At 40.7% G+C, this 27,929-nt stretch overlaps 1 protein-coding gene across 3 annotated transcripts; it reads left to right on the top strand.

Annotated features, from left to right (window-relative positions):
* The first annotated feature begins 494 nt into the window (after window positions 1-494).
* ssbp3b (single stranded DNA binding protein 3b) lies at window positions 495-20,666 on the top strand. 3 transcript variants are annotated; one of them, XM_054790300.1, is made up of 18 exons: window positions 495-695; window positions 1,258-1,330; window positions 1,406-1,467; window positions 1,545-1,629; window positions 10,626-10,715; window positions 11,789-11,863; window positions 12,049-12,111; window positions 13,510-13,573; window positions 13,846-13,919; window positions 14,329-14,393; window positions 14,483-14,531; window positions 14,796-14,831; window positions 14,918-14,969; window positions 15,056-15,120; window positions 17,871-17,949; window positions 18,028-18,056; window positions 18,136-18,237; window positions 19,938-20,666. In XM_054790300.1, the coding sequence occupies exons 1-18, from the start codon at window positions 640-642 to the stop codon at window positions 19,965-19,967; spliced, it is 1,149 nt and encodes a 382-aa protein (XP_054646275.1). In that variant the 5' UTR covers window positions 495-639; the 3' UTR covers window positions 19,968-20,666. The 3 variants fall into 3 exon arrangements, with proteins under 3 accessions (XP_054646275.1, XP_054646278.1, XP_054646276.1); XM_054790301.1 differs by having other exon boundaries at window positions 532-695; window positions 1,152-1,330; XM_054790303.1 differs by lacking the exon at window positions 11,789-11,863.
* Window positions 20,667-27,929: the final 7,263 nt, after the last annotated feature.

The raw sequence follows: 27,929 nt of genomic DNA on the forward strand, positions 1-27,929 counted from the left end.
AAAGAGTCATTTTGTCTACAAATATACAGGTGCATCACAATAAATTAGAATATCTTTTAAAATGTAATTTATTTCTGTAGTTCAGTTTAAAAAGTGAAACTCGTTTATATAAAATTATTATGAAACTCTCTGTATAGATTCCCATTTCTTAATATTTTCATAAATTATAGCTTGCAACTATTAAAAAAACAAATCCAGTATTTCATAAAATTTGAAAAATTGTGAAACAAAATTACATTTTGTAAAATACTACTTCATGCACCAATCAGAAAATGAACTCATAAAACTTTCTGGGCTTTTAATTGCTCTGTTAGTCCGAAAAGAATTTCTGAAATCAATCTATTCAGCTTTGTCTTATATTCTTGTCAATTGGTAAACCTACAAACGCAGCAAACAACGACAACAGTGAAGGTAGACCTTAAATAACACTTCCTCCTCCTATTGGCTAATGAGAGCATCAGTCAAGCTTTGGCCCCGCCTTTCCGTCGCTTGGACCAGGCTCGGTTGAGTTGTCGGCTGAAGAAGAAGAGTGCGGTTGGAGTGCGAGAGGGTCGCGGCCGCGATGATCCGACAGATGAAGAAATAATAAGAGGGGCGACAAAAAGGGGGAAGAAAGCGTCTATTCTACTACACACAACAATGTTCCCGAAAGGCAAAGGTACCCCGGTGCCCTCGGACGGCCAAGCCCGAGAAAAGTAAGGCCAGGAAACGTTTTACTAATGTGTCTTTTTCTCGCCTCGTAAAGTGCCTGTTGTTTGCTGGACATGGCTAGCGAAGAGGCGATTTCCTGCTAGAAAGGAATTGAATGAACCGCCTTGTCTACTCGCCATTCCTTTCCGTTTTTAAATACACACTTACGATACATTTGGCGTGTCATTTGGTGACCAAATAACGACAAATATTGTGACATTTTTTTGGAGGGAGTGAATCCGTCGATAGCACTGAGTGGTTGAAAACAATAACATCGCTTAGCTCCATGGTACATTCTTTTCCATGTTGAAGCTATAGCTAGGTTTGCTTTTATTTTAATTTCCCTGCTTAGACACATCATTTCCACACACATCATTCATTGTGTGCTGACTGTAGAGGCTACTGTTGCTCCTGTTCTGTTAATACTAGGCTGAGGTCCCCATTTAATGTTTGTCCCACAGCCTCCTTGGCAGCCATTGTTCACCAGACCCGCGAGTACCTCTTTGCTCCTCATACTACATTTATTCTTTCAATGTACACATTAACTCTTCATTGTATTTTACACAGGTTGGCTCTCTACGTCTATGAATATCTGCTTCACATCGGAGCACAGAAGTCGGCACAGACCTTTTTGTCAGAGGTAAGCACCATCATTTGTGGATTGCCCTCGTTCACTTAATCGGAGTTATGAAAACATAAGACATCCTCTCTATAGATACGGTGGGAGAAGAACATAACTCTTGGAGAACCCCCTGGATTCCTGCATTCCTGGTGGTGGTGAGTGATCTGCGATTGCAATCTCCATTGTTGTTTACTTGCTGGCGTTTGTATCATGCTGCCTGTGTCGTCCACAGTGTGTTCTGGGATTTATATTGTGCTGCACCGGAGAGGAGAGAGACATGTGACCACTCCAGTGAAGCAAAAGCCTTCCATGACTATGTGAGTTGTGTATTTGCTCTCTTTGCTGCTGCCAACATGGGCCTGAGTTGTTGCACACAAACGACTGAAATTTAGCGAAACAAGCATCCTTTACTGTGTTGTCTGTGGTATTTTTCTGACAAATATACAGCATAGTAGTGTCATTAAACCCCAAAGTTTGACCCCTGTAAGTGGGATTGACTTGAAATTTCTCACACTGGTCCTTGTGCTCTACAAACCATCTGCTGTAACTTTAGAGTGTATAGTCAAATCACCACTACATTTGCGTGAAATTTGGTGACGCATGTTTAAGGGACTGACAGGCATAATTTTAACAAGATTGGTTGAAAAACATAGCTGCCATCAAACACAATGCATTTGCAGGGTGACCAATGGGACTTGGCGACTAATTGTCCATAAGTAATTTATAATTTGTCTTATAAAACTCTGAGGTTATCTGTATTCTGTAGCACTGTGACCACAACCCAAAGGGGATGCCACAAAAGACTCTGGGTATACTTTATACATTTTACTAAGGACCACACTATAAAACTTTCACCTAATTTTGCTCTGTCCACATGCTCCCCATAATAATGGTCTCCTATGAGCGGTGTGGATGTAATTCAACGTCCCATAGCTGACGTGTTGTTGTTCTTTGCACTGCAAACTAGTTGAGACCGAATCAACAGCGCCTCTGCTGGTTGAAGCCAAGTAGTGCACTCCATTTTCCATCAGTTGCTCCAAGACGTAATTATCAACAATTAATTCCACGTGGTTAATGTAATTACTATCTAGCAATTGAATAATCATTTATTATTTATGCCTATAAGGTGCGTATATGTACAGTTTCATAAATTATTAATGGCTGTCTGGTGGGTGGGATACATTGTAATTGTCTATGACTATGCATTTCTGGTTTGTTTGCTGGTCAAAAAATGTTTCACCCACATGGCACAAACTTGTGTCCTCCACCTTCAAGCGTGACAATTACCATGATGTTTTTCTTGGATACCCTTCTCGCCATTCCCTTATGGTAAATGTTTAAGACAGATTGACAGAACAGAATATATCCTTTTTGTGCAAGCTTAAATTTTCATTCTTTCATATTGCCCTGTCAGTACTTTGGATGACGCACCCAACAATGAGCTTTGTAGGTTTCTGGGAAAATGATGCTGATGTCAGCATGTCCTGAGTCAGACCTGTCGGTACATGTGGAAACATATTACCTGGAGAGGAATAATCTCCATTGATTACTGGGGAGAGGGGCCCAGAATTTTTTATGTGTATTGCTAATCAATAGTGTTTTTGTGATAGCGTATCGAGTATTACACCAAACAATTATAAGATTTCACAGGTTGTCTCGTGTATAACCCAAAATGTTAATTCAGTGAGCGCCAATTAGGTTTTTACACCATAAGCAAAAAGGACCACTTGCAGGTAAAGAAGTGACGTATCAGACAAAAAGGGGTTAAAAAGGAGACGTTGGTCCTTCTTTTGGCAGATCGTTGTCAGGGTAACGGTAGCAGGCCTTCCTTTCTGGCAGGTGACCTAGGAGCTAAACGGAGAGACTACAGCAATGTATTGACCTTTAAATAACCACTGCTTGTTATTCCCATTCACTCGTATCAGATGGAAAATAGGCATAATTTTATCGAGACTACTCTTATACCTTTACACATCATAAGTATTTTTTGGCATCAACACTTACGCAAAGTGTCCCATGTTATATTCTTTGCCAGTCAATTTAAATGAGTCTCAGAGGAAAGTAGAGGTTTGCTTGTCCATATGGCAACAACAAGCCGGTGTTATCAGTTTTCCCCACTCTGAAGCCGTTTAAAAACAATAGTGTTTCAGGGAAGCCACAACGCCGTTGCCGTGTGGATGAAAGGCTGAAATGATAAAATACTTTGCTGTTTCGATCTGAAAACATTCCTGTGAGGACAGCCGCTTAGACAGTTAAAATGTGTTATTGGTAAACCCTACAGGGAACATATAATTTTGAGTATCTCTAGCTGTATTGCTAATGAGCTGTGTTTGCCCATGCCTGTCTTGGACAGCGCGGCTCCAAGAATTGCTATGCTATTGTGCACTTTTTACATACTGTATATCATGTAACTCTGAATTTGTTATAGATCCCATTCAGTATATCACATCCAAAATCGTAACATTAAATATAAAGCTTCTGTGTCTGTCGCTGACTGACACATGGTTGCTAAAGCACCAGGCTGTATTTTAAGATGTGTAGCAAAGCCTTTTTTTTTTCTTTCTTTCTTTTTTTTTTTTTTTTTTTTTTTACACAAAGCTATCCTTCTTGAATTGGTGGGCATATATACGGGATGGGTTCATCAAAATAGTGCGCTATCAAGTCCACGAGCAAGAAGGTTTTTCCCACACACTGTAATAAATATCTGCACTTCAAAACTGTGCCTGTTCTCTTAAAAATGGAGCAAACAAGTGAGGAAGATGATAGATTTTCCTCATGTATGGCGCTCATAAACAGGCCCTTGGGACAGATATTAAGGCAGATACAAAGGCAAATTTGCATAGTAGGGGACCTTTTTTTTAAGGTTATTCTACACAATAGCACTGAAGACACAAGCACCGAATGCCTGTACACTACTTGGTTCAAATTTGGTCTCGTTTTTGTGGTTTCAAAAAGCTTACACATTTTTTAGCACTATTTGGTGCTGTGACTAACTAAGGAAAATGGTACAAAGACTGGACCTTCATCACACACCATCAACTTGGAGTTATGACTAACCTAATATAAACTTGTTGTCATGCTCCGCCCATGCTCTACGACTGATGCTAAAATGTTTTTCAATTTAGCTTTGCCCACATAACTTGTATACGTGGTTTAAATTTGTTCACTATTGGACACATTGTCTCATACAAGTTCATTTTGGAAATGATCGAAATGGCTGACTTCCTGTGTGGTTCTTAAGTCTTTTAGTATGTTCACTCAGAATCACCACAAAGGCCATTTATTTTATTGAAGAATGACAATGAAGAAGACCGTAAACAAGAAGTAGAAATGAAGCAATTCCAGAGGTCCTTACGCTGCTGTGCTCAGGCCTTAATTAATGAGGCACTTTAATTAATTGGTAACATGATCATCTTTAGGCAAATGAGGTAAGAGTGCAACATCTGTGGGAGCTTTCTGCGCGGTTGTCTTTCCCCCCGACATCTTGTGGTTGTCCTTCGCACTGATGTGCATTCGTTGATGGGGGGGTCAGCCGACTGTGTGTGTGATTGTGTGCGTGTGTGGACAGTACTAGTCCTTGGCCCGTTGCCATTGTCTAGGTGTGGGGGAGGTGTGTGTGTTTGTCGCTCCGTTGCCCGCCAGTGCTTGTAAAGCCCTGGTGTATTCACGGTGGTGATGGCGAGCGTTCCCCAAGGGAGCCTCGTCGCCATGGCACCAATGGCTGATTGATGGCTGTCACGGGAGCTGAGGGCCAGATTGGAGAAAGAAAAGGGGAGTGGCACTGTGGCATATGCCCAGCATCCACCAGGAGGAGCTGAAACGAGGTGGAGGGCGGCAGGATTGACGCGCTTAGAGAGAAGGCAGAGTCAGGATCCAGACTGGCTTTTTTTTTTTTTTTTACGATGTTGAGTAATGGTTAAACATTTACAAGCTAAACATGAGGCCTTGTTTCTTTGGACTGTTGGTTCTAATGGAAGAAGTGGGACTCTTAAGACCTGGCTTGGCCTGGAGGTGGCAATTGGGTGGTCTATGTCTCAACATCCCCCGCCACTATCATTTCTTCTTCACCTCCTTTTATTCTAGCTCAAGCTTTCTCAGTCAAATAGTCTATTTTATACTCAGCCGTGTTTGCGTCCATTTGTTCCTCCTCCACCTTTTTTTTAAAATGATTGACCTTTTCTACCCTCACTCAGGGATTCAAGGATTCAGAGAAGGTTTTAAGTGTGCACAAGTACAGACTGAATCACGGTTATGGGGAGAGGGCGTTAGTCTATCTTAAAGCGGCCCCCTAAGAAGCTGTTAGGGAGGCCTGGGACAAGAGCTCATAGCCTGAGGCACGGCTGAGACATCTGCCCCCCTTTCCTGTTCCAGAGTGTCTATATGCAGAGACAAGGTTTGTTTATAGACTGCAAGCTGCATCAGGCTCTTTGGATCAAGCCCACAAACACAGATGTCAATTTACAGTCTTCGGTAGCTTCACAACTCAATTGTATTGTTGGTAGGTATTTATTTTTTCGGAGAACTACAATGTATTTTGTAAGTTTGAGTAGAGTAGAGTAGAGTAGAGTCTTTTCCTTTTGTACTTTTCCCTGCAGTATTCAAAGGTTATGATGCCACTGTGATGGTAAGACTTTTGACAAGAAGAACGGAGGTCAGTGATGTTGGATCTGAGGGAGGACCAGTCTCTTTTGTAGTACCTCCCAAAGGGATTTAATGGGGTTTTTCCAAACTGAACTCACTCAAGCATGCCTTTGTGAACCAGCTTTTTGTACTGGGACACATTCATGCTCTCCAAAATGTCTTGGTAAAAAGAAGGATCAGGATTTTGGCGTCTAGCACAAGCTCTTGTGTCCATATTTTGTAATTGATAGAGACAAAACACAAATAAGGCACCATTGGTCATCTGGTCAAATCATTTTTTTGCCATTTTTTTCCACCACATTTTCCCTCACTGTCCTGTGACACCAGCTTGTAAAGACCCACAAAAAGTATGTCTGTGTGGTGTTGGGGCCCGAGTTGTCCTTCTGTCCTCACTTCTCTCTCCACTGAGGTATTTCACAGTGGCCCTGCAGTGGCAGCCTGAGCAGATATAATTAGGGGGAGGTGCAGTCGATACAGGGAGTGTGTTGGCTATTGACCAGTAATGTCTTTAGTCCTGAAGGGCTCCAGAGAGTGTTTGCATATTTGAGTGGGGCTGCTCGTACATCCATCCTTCCATCACTGTCGTAATCGCTCCTTGTTTGTGTACCATCTACATGGCCAAAATGGACCCCGATTGCAGCCTTCTCCTGTTCCAACAACACCACAGCTCAGAAGGCATTAGCACATCTCATGTTGCCTTTGCTACAAGCAAGAAAAACCCAGGCAATTAAGGAGCGTGTGACCAAAGCAAATGGCACATTAGTGAATTAGAGCTGTGGTTTTGGTGCAGGAAATCGGTCCGGTATGCCTCTTGCTGTTTTAGTAGCACTTTGGACCCACTGCTCCAGTGGGTTACTGTTGATGCTTATCTGATTCACTGGATCCTGGATTAGCAGGGGCTTGGGATTTGCCTGAAGGACACTATCAATAATACCTCCACCATGTGGAAGAATAAGGCGAGAGGTTGTGTTTTACTTGGTAATGGGTTATTTCAAACATGCTTAACGAGTTACATTAAGGAACATTATAAGCACATTTCACATTTCCTAGGAATGCCCGATAATATTGGTAGATATTGGTATAAAATGAGATATTGATATTGTTTTTTTCTGCCAAAATGATATCAGAACACACGTGATGAGCATGAAGCTCAGTATGTCCACGATCTGGAGTTATTTCTTAATTTTGCGTTTGGATTATAGATATGCAATTTGCAATTTGTTGCATTTTGCTCTTTGTGTGTAATGTGGCAAGGTACCACTGCACAAGCTTTCCAGCAGCTGCACATCGCACCAAAAAGGAAATAGAAAACCAAAATAAGTGCACAAAACAGGAAATGACATGAAAACTAAGGAAAAGTCCAACCTGTCTAGTGGAACATGACATAAACCTCTGGTTATGCGAGGGTGTAGTAAGGCCTCTTCCTTCAATACTTATAATCCAATATCACGCCTCAGGAAGAAGCACTAATGGGCGTAATGTGCGCCACACACGGGAGGCGACAACGCCTCTACTCCATTCATTTTCAATGGAACCTGTGATTATCGCCTGTCACCGTCCAGCCAAGCGACACGCGACATTTGTGCGCCTGAAAGTTTGTGTTCGTGCGTGTCATCGTGCACACGCTAGCTTGCGACACGATCCCAGGAAGTTGAAAAATTTTCAACTTTTCATTGCTGTCGCCCAGATGAGGATCAATATATGCAAGTTTATCTTCAATACTAGTAACATCCTGTACTACCAAGAGTACTCGATCAACACCGACCGCTTTCCTCCTCTGAACTACTTTGATACCCCCAGATTCCCTCCACATTTGACAGCCAATCAAAACTGTGGGAGACTCGTACAATTCTCTCTGGATGTGAACATGTCGCAAACGCTTGTCGCCTCCCTTGTGCATGGTTTGCTACGCATTGGCGATGAGTTTCGCCAATCGCAGTCATCTGTCGCCTCCCGTGTGTGGCGCCCATAACTTTGTGTTTGTCTTATTTTGGACACACAATGTTTATTTGTGAAATGCAGTCTACTGAGTGCCATTGGAAGCTGGAATTTTTTAGTTTTATGGTAAAAATGTAGAAATTGGGCTCCCTCAGAGTGTTATGGTGGTGTGAAAAAGTGTTTGCCCCCTTCTTTGTTTCTTATTTTTTTGCATTTTTGTCACACTTTTACAAAAAACTGCACTTTTTTTTTTGACCATCACCCACAATCCTTATGTGAAACATGAACACATTTCTTTCCCTTTTCTGTGCGTCCTAATGAGAGAAAACAAGTTAGCATGAGCTTGCACATCATGATAGGTACCTATTACGACTATAAAGCCTTCTAAGAAAAGCTAACGTTTTAGCGTTTTATATACATGCTGTGATCATGCATAAACAGGTACATTGATGATAACATGTAATACTTACAGTATCTTGCCGTATTTTGATGGTTTGAAACATTTCCGGAACTTCTTTCGTAGGCGTGTTGATTTCCCATAGCCCATGGGAGCTAACGCTACTTCCGTCAACAACGGCAGCATAGAAACAGCGACAACACTTGCAATGTCCGCTCTCATTGGGTTGGCTGTGTCTTCCAGCACAAGATGTGTGTTTCAGTTCTCAGGTAAAAAAAATTCGGACAGAAGACGAGCATCTTGTTGAGTCTTTGTAGTGAAATTGAAAGCCAGTATACACTCTTCCATCTGTTCCGTTGTTGTGGCTTGAGGCGTTGTGACGCTGAGACTAGCGAGGCATTGTGTTACTCCACCAGATAATATAGTTTTTCGTGCTACAATAACAATATCGCTGTAGCTTGGTTAATATATAGTTTAGTTATGTAAATGGGACACTGACTTATTTTGAGGGTTTATTTTAGGGCTTTATCATCATAATACTGTAGGTACCTCCTATGACTTGCAATGTTAGCTGGCTCATGCTAACTTGTTTTCTCTCGTTAGAACGCACAGAAAAGGGAAATAAAGATGTGTTCATGTTTCACGTAAGTATTGTGGCTGGTGGGCAACTTTCCACAAAAAGTGCAGTTTTCCTTTTTAAATGTTTCAGATCATCAAACAAATTTAAATATTAGTCACTGACAACAAACCTGAACTGAACACACATTTAAGGTCATGCCAAAGCATCTCAATTGGATTCAGTTCTTCAGGACTTTAACAAGGCCACTCCAGGGTCTTCATTTTGTTTTTCTTCAGCCATTCAGAGGTGGGCTTGCTGGTGTGTTTTGGATCATTGTCCTGCTGCAGAAACCAAGTTTGTTTCAGCTGGAGGTCACAAAAAGATGGCCGGACATTCTCCCTCAGGATTTTTTGGTAGGCAGCAGAATTCACAGTTCTATTTATCACAGCAAGTCTTCCAGGTCCTGAAGCAGCAAAATAGCCCCAGACCATCATACTACCACCACCATACTTGATGGTTGGCATTATATTCTTTTTCTGTAATGTGGTGTTAGTTTTACGTAATGGGAAGGACAAACACTTTTGTGTCGTCAGGCCACAGAGTATTTTCCCAAAGGTCTTGGGGATCATCAGATCCCTAAGACCTGTTTGCCAGAACAGATGTGTTCTGGCAAAATTGAGACGAGACGAGCCTTAATGTTCTTTTTGTTCAGCAGTGGTTTTTGTCTTGGAACTCTGCCATGCAGGACGTTTTTGCCCAGTGTCTTGTGGTGGAGTCGTGAACACTGACCTTAACTGAGGCCTGCAGTTAGTTCTTCGGATGTTGTTTTGGAGTCTTTTCTGACCTCTTGGATGAGTCGTCGCTGCACTCTTAGGATAATTTTGGTTCTCACTCCTGAGAAGGTTCACCATTGTTCTATGTTTTCGCCATTTGTGGATCATTGCTCTCACTGTGGTTCGCTGGAGTCCCAAAGCTTTAGAAATGGCTTTATAACCTTTTCCAGACTGATATATCTCAATTACTTTATTTTTCATTTGTTTCAGAATTTCTTTAGATCAAGGCATGATGTCTAGCTTTTGAGAATCTTTTGGTCTACTTCACTTTGTCAGACAGGCCGTATTTAAGTGATTTATTGATTCAGAATAGGTGTGACAGTAATCAGGCCTGGGTGTGGTTAGAGAAGTTGAACTCAGGTGTGATAAACCACAGTGTTCAGGTATGTTGGCATTGACTAATTAAATTTGTTTGATCAGAAACATTTCAGTGTGACAAAACAAGAAATCAGGAAGGGGGCTAACACTTTTTAAATAAGTCTTGCGGGAGCGTGGCATTTTGTGGCAATGCACACCATTTTTGGTCACAAATGCGTAACACAAGTGCCAAGTGCATAACACAAAGCAAATTAGTCTTCAGGCTTTTCAGGCGTGCCATCATTGACATGCATTGCCATGTCGAATTGCGGGACAATGCGAGGCAAAATGCATGCAACTGTGAACACTGATTATGTTGTACAGCCTCCTAGTGGCCACTATAAGCAGTGGCTTCAGCTTTGTCAATTTATTTTAGACCAATTACAGGGCAACCTCAAAAAAATTTACTCACATTCTCTCAAAAAGTGTGCACTTTTTGCAGTGCATTTTCTCACTGGGAGCAGTCTGAGTCTTTGATTGAATTTCTAAAATAAACCAACTAGACATTCTACTTTGTCAGTTGTAGATATTTTTTTTCAAAGTTTGAAAGCGAAAGATGACTCATGACTTGTCTGATCTGCTACTCAGAGTGCAGCAGCAGCCCCCAGCCCGGTAATGGGTGGTATGCCCCCTGGTGATGGTATGCCGGGAGGACCGATGCCGCCTGGATTTTTTCAGGTCAGTTTAGCACCACACTTATTACATGTTGGGATACTGTGAGAACACCCCAACATTCAACACACTGCTTTTGTAATTGCACGTTGAGAATTCATTCAGTTACTTTCTTTTGCTGCGGTTTCTATTGTTTTTAGAGATGCATTTTTGGACAGCATGATGCAGCTGTCAACATTTAGGTACACCTGCATAATGTTCTATGATCCTGCATTTTATGGAGAGATGTTGAATATTTTGCAATGACCATATTTAGCTAAGTGACAACACTTTTTATAAAGTGCCTTTTAGGTAAGCAAGTATACCGATTATTGCTCCTCCCCTTAACTAAAATTAGTGAAACTGTAGTAAGCATCGTAGATGTTTAGTATGCCTGGGCCCATCCAGTGCTGCAAACAGGCAGGGCGTGGTCTGGCCATTTCCACTAATGGAGAAATCGAAGGGTGCTGCACCTACTGTTAATCAATACAACTCATGATGCTCAACTCTCATCAGGCAACTCTGTGGAACTAAGCAGTGGCTCTAAGATTAAAACCAAAGTGTTAACTTAATGATCAAGAGGCCATGGCTCATTATGTGTTTTTGTTAAATCCACGAAAAAAACATTTTGACATTGACGTGAGCACACACACACATACGTGCGCATATGTACACATTGCAGAATCCAATGGAGCATTCTCAATTAAACCCCTCGCTCTCTTTCAGATCAGCAGCATTAGCTCCACAGTGTGTGCGCTAAGTGTTGTTGTAAAGCTAATTGCACAGAGCCTAATTGATGCTGTTATTTCGGGGGGAAATTAGCGCTGATAACATGCTGCATGCAGCAGGATTCTTAATGTCTTGATTGACAAGCGGGAGCCCACATCCTCTCCATTTCTCCTCATTTAAGACCAAGTCCTCATGTGCTTGCTCCTCTCTTGCTCTGCTTCCTTTACTGCTGTTTGGTACATGATACAGAGCTTGTTGTGTTTTGTTTTGCACCTCTCGCTCTCTAACTGTCCTCTGTCCTGCAGTAACCCTGCTTATCTCTCTGTCTTTGCCCCTCTTTCTCTCTACCGTCATTTTGTGCAATGCCACAGGGTCCTACTGGTCCCCAGGGCTCTCCTCACCCTCAGCCTCCTCCCCCTAACAATATGATGGGACCACACAGTCAGGTAACACTCCCTTTCCCACGTTGACCCTCTTTTTCTCTGTTTTTGCTGTCTGCAGCCATTTGGGAACACTGCTTACTGCTTCATGCTTTGCTTTTTGTCCCAGCCTAGTGCTTTATTCTACCTTAGAGGAGGAAAATGAGCTGTTTTAATTAAAACCTTACACAGCTTTCTTATTTGTGTTGTAGTCCTTCATGTCGCCTCGCTTTGCCGGAGGCCCAAGAGGTCCCCCCATAAGGATGGCAAATCAGGTACAACACACACACACACACACACACACACACACACACACAAACACTTACTTGTGTTACGATATCTTGCGAGATTAAAACGTGATGAGATTTCACATTTGGAGAAAGCTGTATCGCGGGAATTGTGCGTCGAGAAACCAATCAGACTGTGAACTATCACATTGCTACTGTGAATGATAACAATTCCACAACTTTGCCGAGTGAAAATGACATATTTAAAGGGCGGGCTATTAAAGGCATAGTTCAGATTTTAAAAAATAAGACGAGACGAGTCCATAATATATCCTTTAAGGGAATAGTTCGGATTTTTTGATATTAAGTTGTATGACATCCCCATCAGCAGTGTATTGCATTAGCAATGACTTACCCCCCACTTCCGCCTGTGAGCCGAGTTCTGGTCGGATTTCGGTGATGAGGAACGTAGCTCTGGTTAGTTCGTGGGGCCACTTAAGTAAAGACTTTGGCTTCTCAAAAGACTGTTCAAAAGAGTAATACATTTGCATCACAAAAATGCCTCCTCGGAAAAATCGGACCTCAAAATCACTCGGCGTTACTTTCTCTCCTGTCGTATCACTGCACAGCTGTCCATTGTTGTGTATGTGTTCCACAGTGGATGTAAACACTGTGGAACACATACACAACAATGGATGCGCATTTTTGTGATGCAAATGTATAACTCTTTTGAACGCATATTGTTTTGAGAAGCCAAACACTTTACTTAAGTGGCCCCACCAAACAACCGGAACTACGTTCCTCATCACCGAAATCCGCCCAGAACTCTGCTCACAGGACGAAGTGGGGGGTAACTTACTGTTTATGCACTACACTGCTGATGGGGATGTCATACAACTTTATCTCAAAAAATCCGAACTATCCCTTAAATGATATATTATGATCTATTATCATAATATTAGTGGTTTAGCTGGTCTCAAAAAATGTTCACAATAATATCGTTTAGCGTCTATTTGTGGGACAATAAACATTTCAAAATACACCTACATTGTTTTGTGATACTGTTGTATAAAAAAGTGTGTCCAGTCATATTTTTTCATTGTACTTTTCTTAAAATTAATGTTAAAATCTCGTCTCGTCTTGTTATCATGGACTCAATCTCGTGCATCGTCTTGTCTTGTGAGTTACGTGTCTTGTGACACAAAATTATTCCATCCCTGACAATAAATAACATAGAAAATACAATGTCTTACACTATTCTTACATAGAGCAGGGGTTTTCAAATTATGTCACAGTCACCCCTTTTATTTACCCACCCCCGGGCCCCACCTCCCCCATATGGAAAACAAATAGAAAAAAAACATTGTGAGAGCCATAGTATATGTAATTTTGGGCTCAGCTTTGTATTTGAATTGTTAAATTGATGTGAAATTTTGTCTGCTGCAGCCCCCAGGCGGAGGACCAGGCCCTCATCCCATGTTGCCTAATATGGACCCCACACGACCACAAGGTATAAATAGCCATAGTTTTCTCCCAAAATGTGCATTATCATACAGGTATGTCCTCGTGTAGTGGTTGGGTTTATCCTTGTGTCTGTAAGGAGTAAGGTGTTTATTAGAGGCATAGCTACCTGGAACACAAACTAATATGCCGACACTGCGGCGTGAACACGTAGGCAACTTGAGAGCAAAGTGTTTCCATATAACATAAGATTAGACTGTAAATTGAGGAATCATGGTCTGATGGCTTTAATCTTCACATTAACGGTTTCCTTCCCTTCAGGTCACCCTAACTTGGGGCCCATGCAGAGAATGAGTGGCCCTCGAGGCATGGGGCCAATGGGTCCTGGCCCTCAGGTATGCTCCCCTGAAACTATTAGTCGTCCCTCGTTCGGACATCGCTCCCTCACTCTGTCACGTTTTTCGGAAATTAATTGATTAATAAATGACTGCTTTTTTGTGGTTGATGATGGAGTATTATTAGTCAAAAATACTGAGTTATATGTAGTATTCATAAACAGGTTTCCTATGCTCTAACTCTGAAAATATATTCCATTTATTAATATAGAATCCTGCGTTGCGGAAGTTCACTTAACGCAATCGGGTCTAGAACCAATTCATTGTGATAAGCGAGGTACGACTGTATATAGAAGTTTAAAATGGCCATATATGGTTCACATATATGGAACCATAAATGGACTCTCTGGTTGCTTGTGTTTTTAATTTTATTTATTTATTTATTTACTAAACTATTTTGTTTTCTCAGAACTTTGGTGGTGGGATGAGGCCCCCACATAACACCATGGGTCCCGGCATGCCAGGAGTGAACATGTGAGCCTACAATTTTGTCAAAATTGTTGTCGCAATCTTGACCACAGTTCAATTCTCTTACCGAGATTTACGCTGCTTTTACCATCCAGGGGTCCTGGGACAGGTCGGCCATGGCCCAATCCGAATAATGCTAACTCTGTAAGTACACGCACACACACAAACACACAATAGACAAGGAAGTGCTGTTTCAGATTGCAGTTAGATCTCCTCTCAGAGCTGCAGAAGTCTTAATGCGCTTTGTGGTTGCTATCTCGGGATACAATTGTGGTGTTATGTGTCACGTTTTCCACAGACAGCCTTAATGCTATTAAGATGATGCAATGATGAATGATGACATTTGGAGGTATACAGAGTGGTTTGCCTTCTCATCTCTGGTCAGTGATGCTCTGTTTTTGGTTACAGATGCCTTACTCATCGCCATCTCCTGGCGCTTACGGGGTGAGAAGACATCTTACCTCTTTATATAAACATACATATCATCTACACAAATAACGTTTGAAATAATGTGTAAATGTTCTTTGAAGGGAGCATCTGGAGGAGGACCACCAGGGACTCCGATCATGCCCAGCCCTGCAGGTGACTACTTCCTGTTCCAGATTATGCTAATCACTAACCATGCATTATCCAGTACCAGTCACATGTATTTTTTTTTTAATATGCAGACTCCAACAACTCTGGTGACAATTTGTACACCATGATCAACACTGGACCTGGCAACCGAAATAATGTAGGTTCCTACATTTTTTTTTGCAATAGTTTTATACAGTGGAACATTTAAGGTTGATCCATTCCAGGATTTCAAAACAATTTCTCCCATAAGTAACAATAGAAATAGAAAGAATTCATCATAAAAACCTTACCACCATACATTCTGGACTATTGCACCTGTATATAAGCCACAGACACCAAATTTAAAGATCAGCATACCCTTGACCCTAGTAGGATAAGCGGCATAGAAGATGGATGGATGGATGTGGAGGCGATCATCACAATTTTTCTTTTGTATGCGTATTTATTTCACAAGTATAAAAAGACGTTAAGTACTGTAAATACAACAAAACACTACCTTTGTTAAGAAGTGATTACTTGTACAATACGGTGACGCTGGAGTTGGCGTCATAAAACATTAGCTCCACAGGCGGTGTTTTAAGCAACAGTCTTAGCTGTCATACAAGTATAAAAAAAAGTTAACCACTGTTAATATTAGGACATAAAAACAAAATGCTCACTCTTAAAGTTAACAACAAACACATGATTTGATGGCAATTTTTTAACATTCTACATTTATCTCAAGGCTAAAGACAAGTTAGAAACGTATTCATTCTACAGGCAGTGTTTTAATAACATTCATAACGGTCATACCAGTATAAAAAGAAATTGACCACTATAAAAAGGACTGTTCTCAATGGTTAAGTGGCTTCCCAGAGAGCGCTAACTTTCGTACCTGCTGTAACCATTATAGCTCGCCTTCTTCCTGCTCTGAGCATGTAAGATATGGCCCACGTAACACAAACACACACACACACACACACACACACACGCAAGAGCCTTTGCTAAGCGCTGGCTGGCAGTGTGAAGATGTAGATGTCAGAACATCCTTCTTGTATGTTTCATATCTAAGACAAAGGACAAATACAACATCAGTAAAACATTTAAGTTAGTATCGCTTCTCTGGGCCTGCTGTTTTCATGTTTCAAGCTCTACAAGCACACAGCGTGTGCACAAGACAGCCGTGAGTGACAGCCATGATTGACAGTCATCTTATTCAGGCTGAATGACAATTTCTATTCAATTTAATTTGTGATTGTGGAAAATATACCCTTTTTTCCCCCAATCATTTTTTTTTAAACCACTAATGACTGGGTTTCCCCCAGGATTTTTTGAAGCTGTGGTGGTGGGCTGCATGGGAGGGCAGCTTGCCCCTGCCGTGTCAGGAGATCGGGAAGATCTGGGTTCGAATCTCTGTGGGGCATCTCTGTGTGGAGTTTGCATGTTCTCTTGTGTGGGTTTTCTCCGGGTACTCCGGTTTCAACCATTTTTATGGCTTATTTTCTTTACTTATTCTTCTTATTTTCTCTAACTTTTTTCAACAACTAGCAAAACATGAACACATTGTACAAAATAACACAATTAACAAAATAAAATAAATATTTTTGTTATAGAAATGTGTTCTGTATAAAGAGTATAAACTGAGAGTCAAGGGTTATGATAGCACTGGTGTATCCAACTTGCAGCACTATTCTTTATTTACAAAGCACATCTCCACTCATTGTGCTCATTTGTCATTAAATACAGTTGTCATGTTTGAATAGAACACTTATACTAAGAGGTGAAGCAAATATTCTTTGAACTACTCAAAATCAGCTGGCAAGCTGCTGCTACCATACGAGAGCTACAGTACCTGTTGGAGACCCCTGTGGTTGAGTTACTATCTTAAAGCTGGACACACATCGTGTTTATGTTGAACAACTTAGACACACAACTAGTGTTTTGAAGACAAGCCATAAGTATTACAAGTGTAATGACAACAAGAGAGCAACATTGTTAAGTGACACTTTAAAAAAAGCAAGTTGACGTGTACCCCATGAACGTGATAGCCACTTGTAGCTTGGGCGTGGGACAAAAACGAACTAGCTAGCTGCCGCCGGAGAGGCAGTGAGAGCTAGGCAAAATGTGTAAACAAACGTGAGCGATCACACATGCTGGCATTGATAGGCTGAGCCTGTGACGTGTGAAGCTGTTGTCAAGTGACTTCACATTTTATGGACTGTTTTTCATTCTCATGATAATAAGAAACAAACTGCGCTCCTCAACACAAGATGGATTGCGTACATTTATCTGGTCCCACATGTGCAAGTGCCAACAGGGCAGAGGGGCGATTCCGGTGCATGTTTATCAAAATAAAGCGCAATGAAAATTATTTTAGGATAATTAAAATTGTTTTCCAAGTACTTGTGGTTAATATGGGCATAAATAATAAGCCATATATGTATCTGTATAGCATATATATCCATTCATAAAATATATTACCTAAACTTGTTTTCAAGAAAAAAAACAACCCTTTTATTTCACGATCAATTAAATGTAGCAGAAACCATGAATGATAACATATGCTCGTCGGTGATGTTCTTACATTTTTTGTTTTATAAAAATGCTAGTTGGAAACAGTCCTTTTAATATTAGCACACTTAAAACAATTTAATGCTCACTCGTAAAGTTAACGACAGAGCCGTAACTTTATGGCAATTGTCATCACAGTTTTTTTTGTTTTTTTTTAACAGTCGTCATTTATCTCAAGCGTAAAAAGAAATTTGCTACTATAAAATGTACAAAACCAGAACCCTACCTTTTTGATAAGATGGAATGAGGATGGAGTCGCCATCATAAAACCTTCCAATGTGGTTGGTTTGCTTCCTTCCTGTCATGTTTATGTTTCATTCGAAAATCTAAGTTTGCTCTTTCGTGTTTCCGCTTCAGTTTCCCATGGGCCCTGGCTCTGATGGACCCCTAGGAGCCATGGCTGGGATGGAACCACATCACATGAACGGGTCACTAGGTATAAAGCCGCCTGTTGTGATTCACTTTTGTACACATTTTGTACATTTCTCCATCATAATCTTCTTCATTGTTTTAGGCTCTGGCGACATGGACGGCATGAACAAGGTAAACCTGACTTGGAACACGCATGTGACCATATATAGTCTCTATGCGCCTACTTAAAGCATTTTTTTTTGTCTTTCAGAATTCTCCAAACAATTTAAGTGGCATTAGCAATCCTCCCGGGACCCCAAGGGATGATGGAGAGCTGAGTGGGAACTTCCTCCACTCCTTTCAGAGCGAGAATGTAGGTCCTCCCCTCTTGTCGTCATATAATGAGTTTAAGTAAACATAGCATGAGGGCATCCTTGAAAGTCTGCTGGTTTTTGTGTTGGGGGGTGAGGAGGGCAATGTTCTGTGCAAAGATCCACTAGCTATGCTGTTTTAATGTCCTTGTTCCACAGCACTCTTTTTGACCTAAGTGTAGTATATTATAGTAATAGTAAAACTGTGAATAGTATGTTGGATACAGTTAGCATAAAACAAACAAACAAAACTGGTTTTTCACCAAACTTTGCAGGGACGTGGCTCATGGGTCAAGGAAGAACCTGTTTCATATTGTTGAGGATCTGGATAAAGGTGCCATTACAGGAATAGATTTTTCAGCATTTGACATCACTGTTGGCGCTTTTCCACTATGCAGTAACACCCTGGTTCAGCTTTACTCGTCAAGGACAGCGTTTTTTTTTTGTTTTTGTTTTTTTGTATGACTTCAAAACTATACTGTATGAAACTGTAAAAAAAAAAGAAAATGCTGCATTGAACACACCATCAATATGCTAACAAACAACAACAACAATGGAGGAGAACAAGGGCCTCCTGCTTTACTACACCAATGTTGGTAAGAAGACCAATTTTATTCAAGAGGTGGGCTTGAGGGTCTGCTGCAGCAAAGGGGTCAATGGAAGCAGCCAGCCCACTAAATAGCGTCGGACAGAATTTGGACATGTTCACTCTGAGGTGGACTCACTTGTGTTGCCAGCTATTTAGACAATGATGGCTGTGTGTTGACAGTGCATAGTAAAACTATACAGTCATCCCTTGTTTATTGCAAGTAATTGGTTCCACTCCTAACCGTGAAAAGTGAATTTCCAGGAAGTAGGATTCAATATTAATAAATGGAATTTTTTGTATTTGACCTTTATTAAAAACGTTTAAGATAATTGGAGCCCTGTAAACATAAAGTAACACCTCTATAGTCATCTTTATACTATTTCCTACTATAATAGACACTATAAGCAATAATAAGACATAAGTATTGAGAAAGTTCCTTGTTTTAGTATCTCAAAACGTATTGTGGGTCGATCGCATGGCATAAAAAAAGATCAGCTTATCATCGAGGCTCACTATGAGGTTTGTCACCTGATTGATATACACGACAGCCAGTCTGACATGCATCTGCCATACATACACGTACACTCCCACAGTACTGCAAGCTTTGTTTACATCACATTGTGCATTGCTTGTGTGCAGGCTGCGGCATCTCTGAAGTGAAGTCTTTAAACATAGCGATACTGTATACCGAGTTAACGAGTTAGCCTCCTAAACGTACCAACGGGTTTGAAACTGAGTGAGGAAGAACGACAAAAATAAGCAGCCAAAAACGTATCGCTTCCACACGGGATAACAGGCCATAGTCAACCACAAAACAGCGATAATCAATCAATTTTTTGGAAAAGCCACAATAGCGTGAGGGAGCGATATTCGAACTGTGATTTAGCGAGGGATGACTGTACTGTTATACAAGCTGTACACTGACTACTCTAAAGTATATCCAAGTTTAATTTCTATAGTATTGCCCCTTGAGAGGCTACAATAAAAATGCTTGCTGAAATGTGAGGTGTGTACTCGTGCATTGCTAAAACAACACATCTAAAGCATTTGCACAGTACTGTAGGTTGTAATTCTCATTTTAGTGCATTTCTAACTTTCCTTCTACCTTTGCAGTACTCTCCAACCATGACGATGAGCGTGTGACCTCCTCCTCATCACTCCTCCATGTCCCGACTGCCCTACCCAGCCTAATTTGCCATCATTCCAAGGATTTGAACTCCCTATCAGCCAAACACATCAGCAAAGAATCAGGGATCCACACCTTTAAAAATAAATTTAAAAAAAAAAAGTCTCCTTGCTCAAAGAAAGTGAAGGACAATTTATCCATATTTGTCGCAAACCAGCTACTGAATCATCTCCCTATTAGTCCTCTCTGTCACCTTTTAGAGCAAACACTTGTTTACCTCTTGTACTTTTTATTATGGGTTATTGCTTGGTGCAGGAAGTGTCTCCCACTTTCAAACACTGGAGAGTGTACATACATACAGTACATTGTGAGCTTTCGAAGTCGTTTTTTGGTTTTATTTTTTTATTATTGCTTCTTGCCACAACAGTCGCTGCCTGCCTTACTGATAGACATCAGCCATGCTTGTTCCCTGCTTAGTGTTGATTCCGGTCAGTCTTCAAATGAAATAAGAAGCTCAGAATTATGTCACACACTGCCCGACATTGTAATATTTTGTTCTATTTAAGTATTTTTTTGTTATCGTGATGACCTTTCACAGTATGTATGTCAAAGCGATCCCATTCACGCCAATGCATGAATGCTGAGACTCCTGTGTACAAACATACTACCTAGTGCTGCTGTGTGGACACCTGCTTTAAAACATCCTAATTGTCGTAGCCTTCTGTGTGTCATTTTTGTTTCATTTATGACGCCTTTTTAACCTCTCCCTGCACATTTTTATTTCTTGGTAATATTTTGATACGATCTTTGACAACGTATAAATGGCCCCAGTTATCCAGAGTTAGTTGAAGTGCTCTAAACTGATTCTTGTTGGCATCGTTATTAAACTTAGAAGCAGTCTTGTAAATGTGATGAGGATTTTTTTTTTAATTGTTCCTCCTCCTGTGAACATTATACACGTCAATCCTATGTTGCCTTTATTTGCTTATATTTTTTTATTTCAAAATTGAGGAAAGATTGCTTGTTAATATAATTTTACAATAACTTAACTACCTGTGTGTGTTTTTATTTTTTATTTTGTATTTTTTGCCTGCCACCCTCAATTATACACTCGCAGTATAATTCAACCAGAGGTATGGAATACAATGTTGCTTTAATACAAAACATTAGAATATCTCTCCAGTTTTCCTAAAATGTTTATAGTATTTTCTTAATTATTAATTTTAGTACCCCATTTTATTTTACATACTTTTTCATACTTAGATTTTTGCCACATAACTGTACAATATAGTTATAATACCGTTTATTATATATTTTAAAATTAATAATTATAATTCTTAATAGTTGATTCTTTACTTTTATACACTGCTCAAAAAAATTAGAGGAACACTTCAAAAACACATCAGATCTAAACTGGGGGAAAAATGATCTTGAATATCTTTCCTGATAATAAGTGGGTGATGTATTAGTAACAAAATGATGCCACATAATTTGATAGAAATGAAAATGATCACCCTATAGAGGGGGGAAATCAAAGACACCCCAAAAATGAAAGTGAAAAAATGATGCAGCACACTGGTCCATTTTGCTAAAATGTCATTGTAGCAACTCAAAATGATTCTCAGTAGTTTGTGTGGCCCCCACGTGCTTGTACACATGCCTGACAACGTCGGGGCATGCTCCTAATGAGACCACGGATGGTGTCCTGGGGGATCTCCTCCCAGATCTGGACCAGGGCATCCATGAGCTCCTGGACAGTCTGAGGAGCAACCTGGCGGCGCCGGATGGACCTAAACATCATGTCCCAGAGGTGTTCTATTGGGTTTAGGTCAGGTGAACGTGGGGGCCAGTCAATGGTATCAATTCCTTCATCCTCCAGGAACTACCTGCATACACTAGCCACATGAGGTCGGGCATTGTCGTGGACCAGGAGGAACCCAGGTCCCACTGCACCAGTGTAGGTTCTGACAATGGGTCCAAGGATTTTATCCCGATACCTAATAGCAGTCAGGGTGCCATTATCTAACCTGTAGAGGTCTGTGCGTCCTTCCAGGGATATGCCTCCCCAGACCATCACTGACCCACCACCAAACCGGTCATGCTGAATGATGTTGCAGGCATTATAACGTTCTCCATGGCATCTCCAGACCCTTTCATGTCTGTCGCATGTGCTCAGGTTGAACTTGCTCTCACCAGGGAAGAGCACAGGGCACCAGTGGTGTAGTTGCCAATTCTGGTGGTCTATGGCAAATGCCAATCGAGCTCTACGGTGCTGGGCAGTGAGCACAGGGCCCACTACAGGACGTCGGGCCCTCAGGCCACCCTCATGGAGCCTGTTTCTGATTGTTTGGTCAGAAACATTCACACCAGTGGCCTGTTGGAGGTCATTTTATAGGGCTCTGGCAGTGCTCATCCTGTTCCTCCTTGCACAAAGGAGCCGATACCGATCCTGCTGAGGGTTGAAGGACCTTCTACGTCCTTGTCCAGCTCTCCTGGAGTAACTACCTGTCTCCTGGAATCTCCTCCATGCATCCAGGTACCGCAGTGATGCCCTGGTCCAGATCTGGGAGGAGATCCCCCAGGACACTACGGACACCATCCGTAGTCTCATTAGGAGCATGCCCTGACGTTGTCAGGCAAGCGTACAAGCACGTGGGGGCCACACAAACTACTGAGAATCATTTTGAGTTGCTACAATGACATTTTAGCCAAATGGACCAGTCTGCTGCATCATTTTTTCATTTACATTTTTGGGGTGTCTTTAATTTCCCCCTCTATAGGGTGATCATTTTCATTTCTATCAAATTATGTGGCATCATTTTGTTACTAATACATCACCCACTTATTATCAGGAAACATATTCAAGATCATTTTCCCCCCAGTTTAGATCTGATGTTTTTGAAGTGTTCCTCTAATCTAATTTTTTTGAGCAGTGTATAAATATTTTATTTTACTTTTTGAATTCTTTAAATTGATACACACTCCTGATCAAAATTTTAAGACCAGTTGAAAAATTGCAAGAATTTACATTTTGCAGTGTTGGAGCTTAAGCCTCCTTAAGCTCCAACACTGCAAAATGTAAATAAGCAGAGCTTCAAAATGCAAAAAGTGTGAATGTGAGTAAGACAAAAATGTTTTAAGTAAGCAATTATGGTAAACAACCATTAAAGTGAAATAGGCTGTTTATTAGCTGATGAAAAGTTTAAGGCCATAGCTAAAAAAAAAACAAGAAAAAAAGAAGTCCTTTGTCAGGCGGGCATTGTCCTGTCAAAAAAGTCAGTCATTCAACACAGACAGAGGGCCTTGAGCCATCATGCCCCCTGCAACATCTCCACATAGCCAGCTGCCGTTTGATGCCCCTGCACAACCTGAAGCGCCATTGTTCCATTGAAGGAAAAAGCACCCCAGATCATTATGGCGCCCCCTCCACTGTGCCATGTAGAAAACATCTCAGGTGGGATTGCCTTGTCATGCCAGTAACGTTGAAAGCCATCAGGACCGTCACGGTTACATTTTTTCTCAACGAATAAAAATATCTGTTGACAGTGTCCATCACAGGGATCTCCGACAGGTAGCTTGCCACCAGTAGCTCGTTCACCAAAGAGGCCAAAGCATATTTGCTTCAACTCTTTGTATTTTTATAACTGTTCAATTCAGACATTTTGCCTTTCTTTAATGACGATTTACCACAAAATATCATGAAGACAATGACCACACCGCTTGAGTGGAGTTGTGCTATGTAGATAAAGTACATTTTAAATGTTGGCTGTCACATAAATAAAACACAAATAGCTCACCTCTCATTTCTTTTTTGTCAAAATAGCTCAAAGAGTGACAAGAATTGGATAGTCCTGATCCATCAAAACAAAGTGATCTTTTATTATAAAGGCACGTTTTACCTGACACAAAACACTAGAGGCCGCTGGAGTCCTCTTCAGAAGATTACAGTCAGTCAGGGTCAGTCAGTTTATCCCCTAGTGGCCAAGAGAGGACTCGTCGCTGACAAGTATTTGGCCTAGAAAGTGTATTGTTTGTTGTGCATGTTACCTAAAACAAGTTGAACTTGCTGGCTTTGCTAAGCCTGGGTATCATATGAACCCAAAGAGACTGAATGGAGGCCAGGTTCTGGTCCTGTGCCAGGCCAACAATTGGGTGAAAAGCAAGCTGAACCTGCCCTGTTTCCACACAGGAAGTGACCTGGCTGGGCAGCAGCCAAAAGACAAACACAGCTCTGTCTGTCATGACCTCATCGTGATTCTACGCTCAGTAATAATAGTTACTGTTGCCCTGTTTCTTTTTCCAACACAGAGCTTCCTTTGTGGAACCAACAATGACTTCCACTTGTGTTGTGGCAAATTGGCAGCCTCAATTGTTGATGTTTGGGGTTAACATAAAATGAGCTAAATGACCAGGCATGCCTAGTATTACACACAACAGCAAAACAGACTATATAATATATATATATGTATACAAATATATAAAAAATTAAATATTTTTTAGAAATATATTTGTATTTGTACTTTATTTATCCCACAGCGGGGAAATTCACTTGTTACAGCAGCAAGCAAGATACATAAGTAAAGAATACAGTGTAAAGAATACATATTGTTACTGTGCAGGAAAATGCAAATCTCCAAATGTTTTTATTTTGATCTACAATGAAAACAATATGTTTAATTGTTTGTTGGGAAAATGGAGATACATATATCGCATTTTAAATTTTAGGGGAGTGTTTTTTGGACAAAAAGAGGGAACGAAATCACAAACATTGGCGATACATGCATCATTGGGACCATTATATCACTTTAATGTATTTTTTTCTTATACACTAAGTCCCCAACTAACGAACACAATTGCTGTTTTTATGTTGAATCATTCTTAAGTAAGGGAAAAGGTAATATTACCAATGATATAGGTACTACATGTACGTGTATACATTACAGTATATGTGTATGTATGTAAATATGAGTTTGGATGCAGTAGTAATATTAAACGAGGATAATTAATGAAAAAAACAATAATAAAAATGATATAATAATACGTAATGATAAATGTTATTTACCTTTGAAGAGGAGTGGTCCAGCATATGTTGTTGTGGTGGAGTTGGAGGAGGAGTTATTGAAAAAAAGAACAAGTCGTCGTCGTCGTTTGACTCTTCTAAAAGAGATAGTGTTCTGTGGGTGGTGTAGAATTAAGCAGGCCTATTAACTCTTCATAAACTTTAATCACACGCTCTGTCCGGGTTGTATAATTTAGCTTTCCATTTAGCTTTATCTCCCCAGTGTCTAACTCTTCCTCTGTTGGTCTCATTAGCTCTAAGGCTGCATTAGCAGTGTCACAGTGCCCTCTACTGGTCAAGCATGTACAGTAGCAGTATAAATACTGATTGAGCGACTGACTACAAGGCAAAATAAAATAAAATATAGACCAGTCGGCTTGTGTTCGTATCCGTGAATGTTCGCTAGTCAGGTGTTCGTAAATTGGGGACCTAGTGTATATGGAGATCATCCAAAAGAGTATAAAAGTTCTTTACATTATTTATGGGACAAAAAGAAAATTTGCTTTTCATTGGCTGACAACATTAGAATATATTCATCCATCCATCTTCTATGCCACTTATCCTCACTAGGGTCGCGGGTATGCTGGAGCCTATCCCAGCTGACTTCGGGCGACAGGCGGGGTACACCCTGGACTGGTCGCCAGCCATTTGCAGGGCACATAAAGACAAACAACCATTCACACTCACATTCATACCTATGGACAATTTAGAGTCTCCAATTAACCTAACATGCATGTTTTTGGAATGTGGGAGGAAACCGGAGTACCCGGAGAAAACCCAGAAACGCACGGGAGAACATGCAAACTCCACACAGAAATGCCCGACTTCCCGATCTTCCGACTGTGTGGCCAACGTGCTAACCACTAAAATAGTGCGGCCCCATTCGAATATATGTTTTTGCAATTTTTGGAGACGCGGAATGCTGAAAATAAGTGCATTTTTAATACGAGGAAAAACATTATAGATAGAGATATGTGAGATAGATGATTTTAAGTCAATAGTATCAATATACACACAAAAAATGGGAGATAAATAATTTTAATTGAACAATGATTACATTCATTGCAATCACAACAATTTAGTTGCACAACAATTACTGTATATACAGTGGTGTGAAAACATGTTTGACCCCTTCCTGATTTCTTACTTTTTGCATGTTTGCCACACTTAAATGTTTCGGATCATCAAACTAATTTACATATTAGTCAATGACAACACAATTGAAAGCAAAATACAGGTTTTAAATTTATTATTAAGGGAGAAAAAATATATAAACCTACAGTACAGGTACTTGGCCCTGTGTGAAAAAGTGATTGCCCCTCCTGTTAAAACATAACTTAACTGAGATTAATTGAGATCTATCACTCTGGAAATGGTTATAAAGCCATTTCTAAAGCTTTGGGACTCCAGAGAACCACAGTGAGAGCCATTATCCACAAAACATGGAACAGTGGTGAACCTTCCCAGAAATGGCCAGCCAACCAAAATTACCCCAAGAGCACAGCCACAACTCATCCAAGAGGTCACAAAAGACCCCACAACAACATCCAAAGAACTGCAGGCCTCACTTTCCTCAGTTAAGGTCGTTCATGACTCCATCATAAGAAAGACACTGGGCAAAAACGAAGTTACAAAAAAAGTTCCAAGACGAACACCACTGCTTAACAAAAAGAACATTAAGACTTGTTTCAATTTTGTCAGAAAACATCTTGATAATCCCCAAGAACTTTGGGAAAATACTCTGTGATCTGACGAGACAAAAGCTTAACTTTTTGGAAGGTGTGTGTCCCACTACATATGGCATAAAAGTAATGCCACATTTCAGAAAAAGAACATCATACAAACAGTAAAAGATGGTGGTGGTAGTGTGATCTGTGTGGTCTGGGGCCGTTTTACTGTGTCAGGACCTGGAAGACTTGCTGTAATGGAATAAAAAATCCTGAAGGAGAATGTCCGGCCATCTGTTTGTGACCTCAAGCTGAAACCAACTTCGGTTCTGCAGCAAGACAAGGATCCAAAACACACCAGCAAGTCCACCTCTGAATGGCTGAAGAAAAACAAAATGAAGACTTTGGAGTGGCCTAGTCAAAGTCCGGACCTGAATCCTATCCTACTCTAGACATGGAATGTCAAAATGAGGAGGAATGCAAGTTTTGAGTCTTTTTAACAAAAAGAAAAAATATTTGCATACATTTTATACAGTGACGATATATGGAATATTTTCTAATGCATTTTATGTAGATGTGGGAGTGATTGTGCAAAGATAAGATTACATCACATTCCTCAAACTGCACGCATGGCCCATGCACATGTACTGTACTATACTTTATCATTGGCAGACAGTAAACAACTGCTGATGGAGCTGTGTGTGTGTGTGTGTGTGTGTGTACGTGTGTGTGTGTGTGTGTGACCATACATGACTCGTCTTTTGTAAGATAAGCTACATTAGAGCAGTAAAATTGTACGTTTTTGTCAATTGATAAATTCTGGTGACCTATTTTAGTCATTTTGTGTTGCTTGCGTTGGTTAGTTTAAACTAGTGGTTCTCAATTATTTTCTGTCATGCCCACACTGGGGGACAGAAATGTTTTCGCACCCTCCTGATTTGAAATACTAGAAACTGTTAATATCTATTTACCTGTACCGTACAGACTGAAGTCGAAATGAAAACCAGCACAATGCAAGGCAATTGAGAGCAGTGAAGCATACAAGTGTATTAAAGAGACAACAAATTCATACATGTTGGCAGGTCTGCACTAATATTGAAAAAGTCCTCCCTACCTCTCAGGCCCCCCGCCCCCCGCCAGTTCACTGCATCCCCCAGGGGGGACCACCTCACTATTTGAGAAGCACTGGTTTAAACTCAATGTGTATACCCTATGTGAATAGAAACAAACTGGATGAACCTGCTGGTCCAATG

This window comes from Dunckerocampus dactyliophorus, chromosome 10 (genome assembly GCF_027744805.1).
Source record: "Dunckerocampus dactyliophorus isolate RoL2022-P2 chromosome 10, RoL_Ddac_1.1, whole genome shotgun sequence".
NCBI classification, from domain to species: domain Eukaryota; kingdom Metazoa; phylum Chordata; class Actinopteri; order Syngnathiformes; family Syngnathidae; genus Dunckerocampus; species Dunckerocampus dactyliophorus.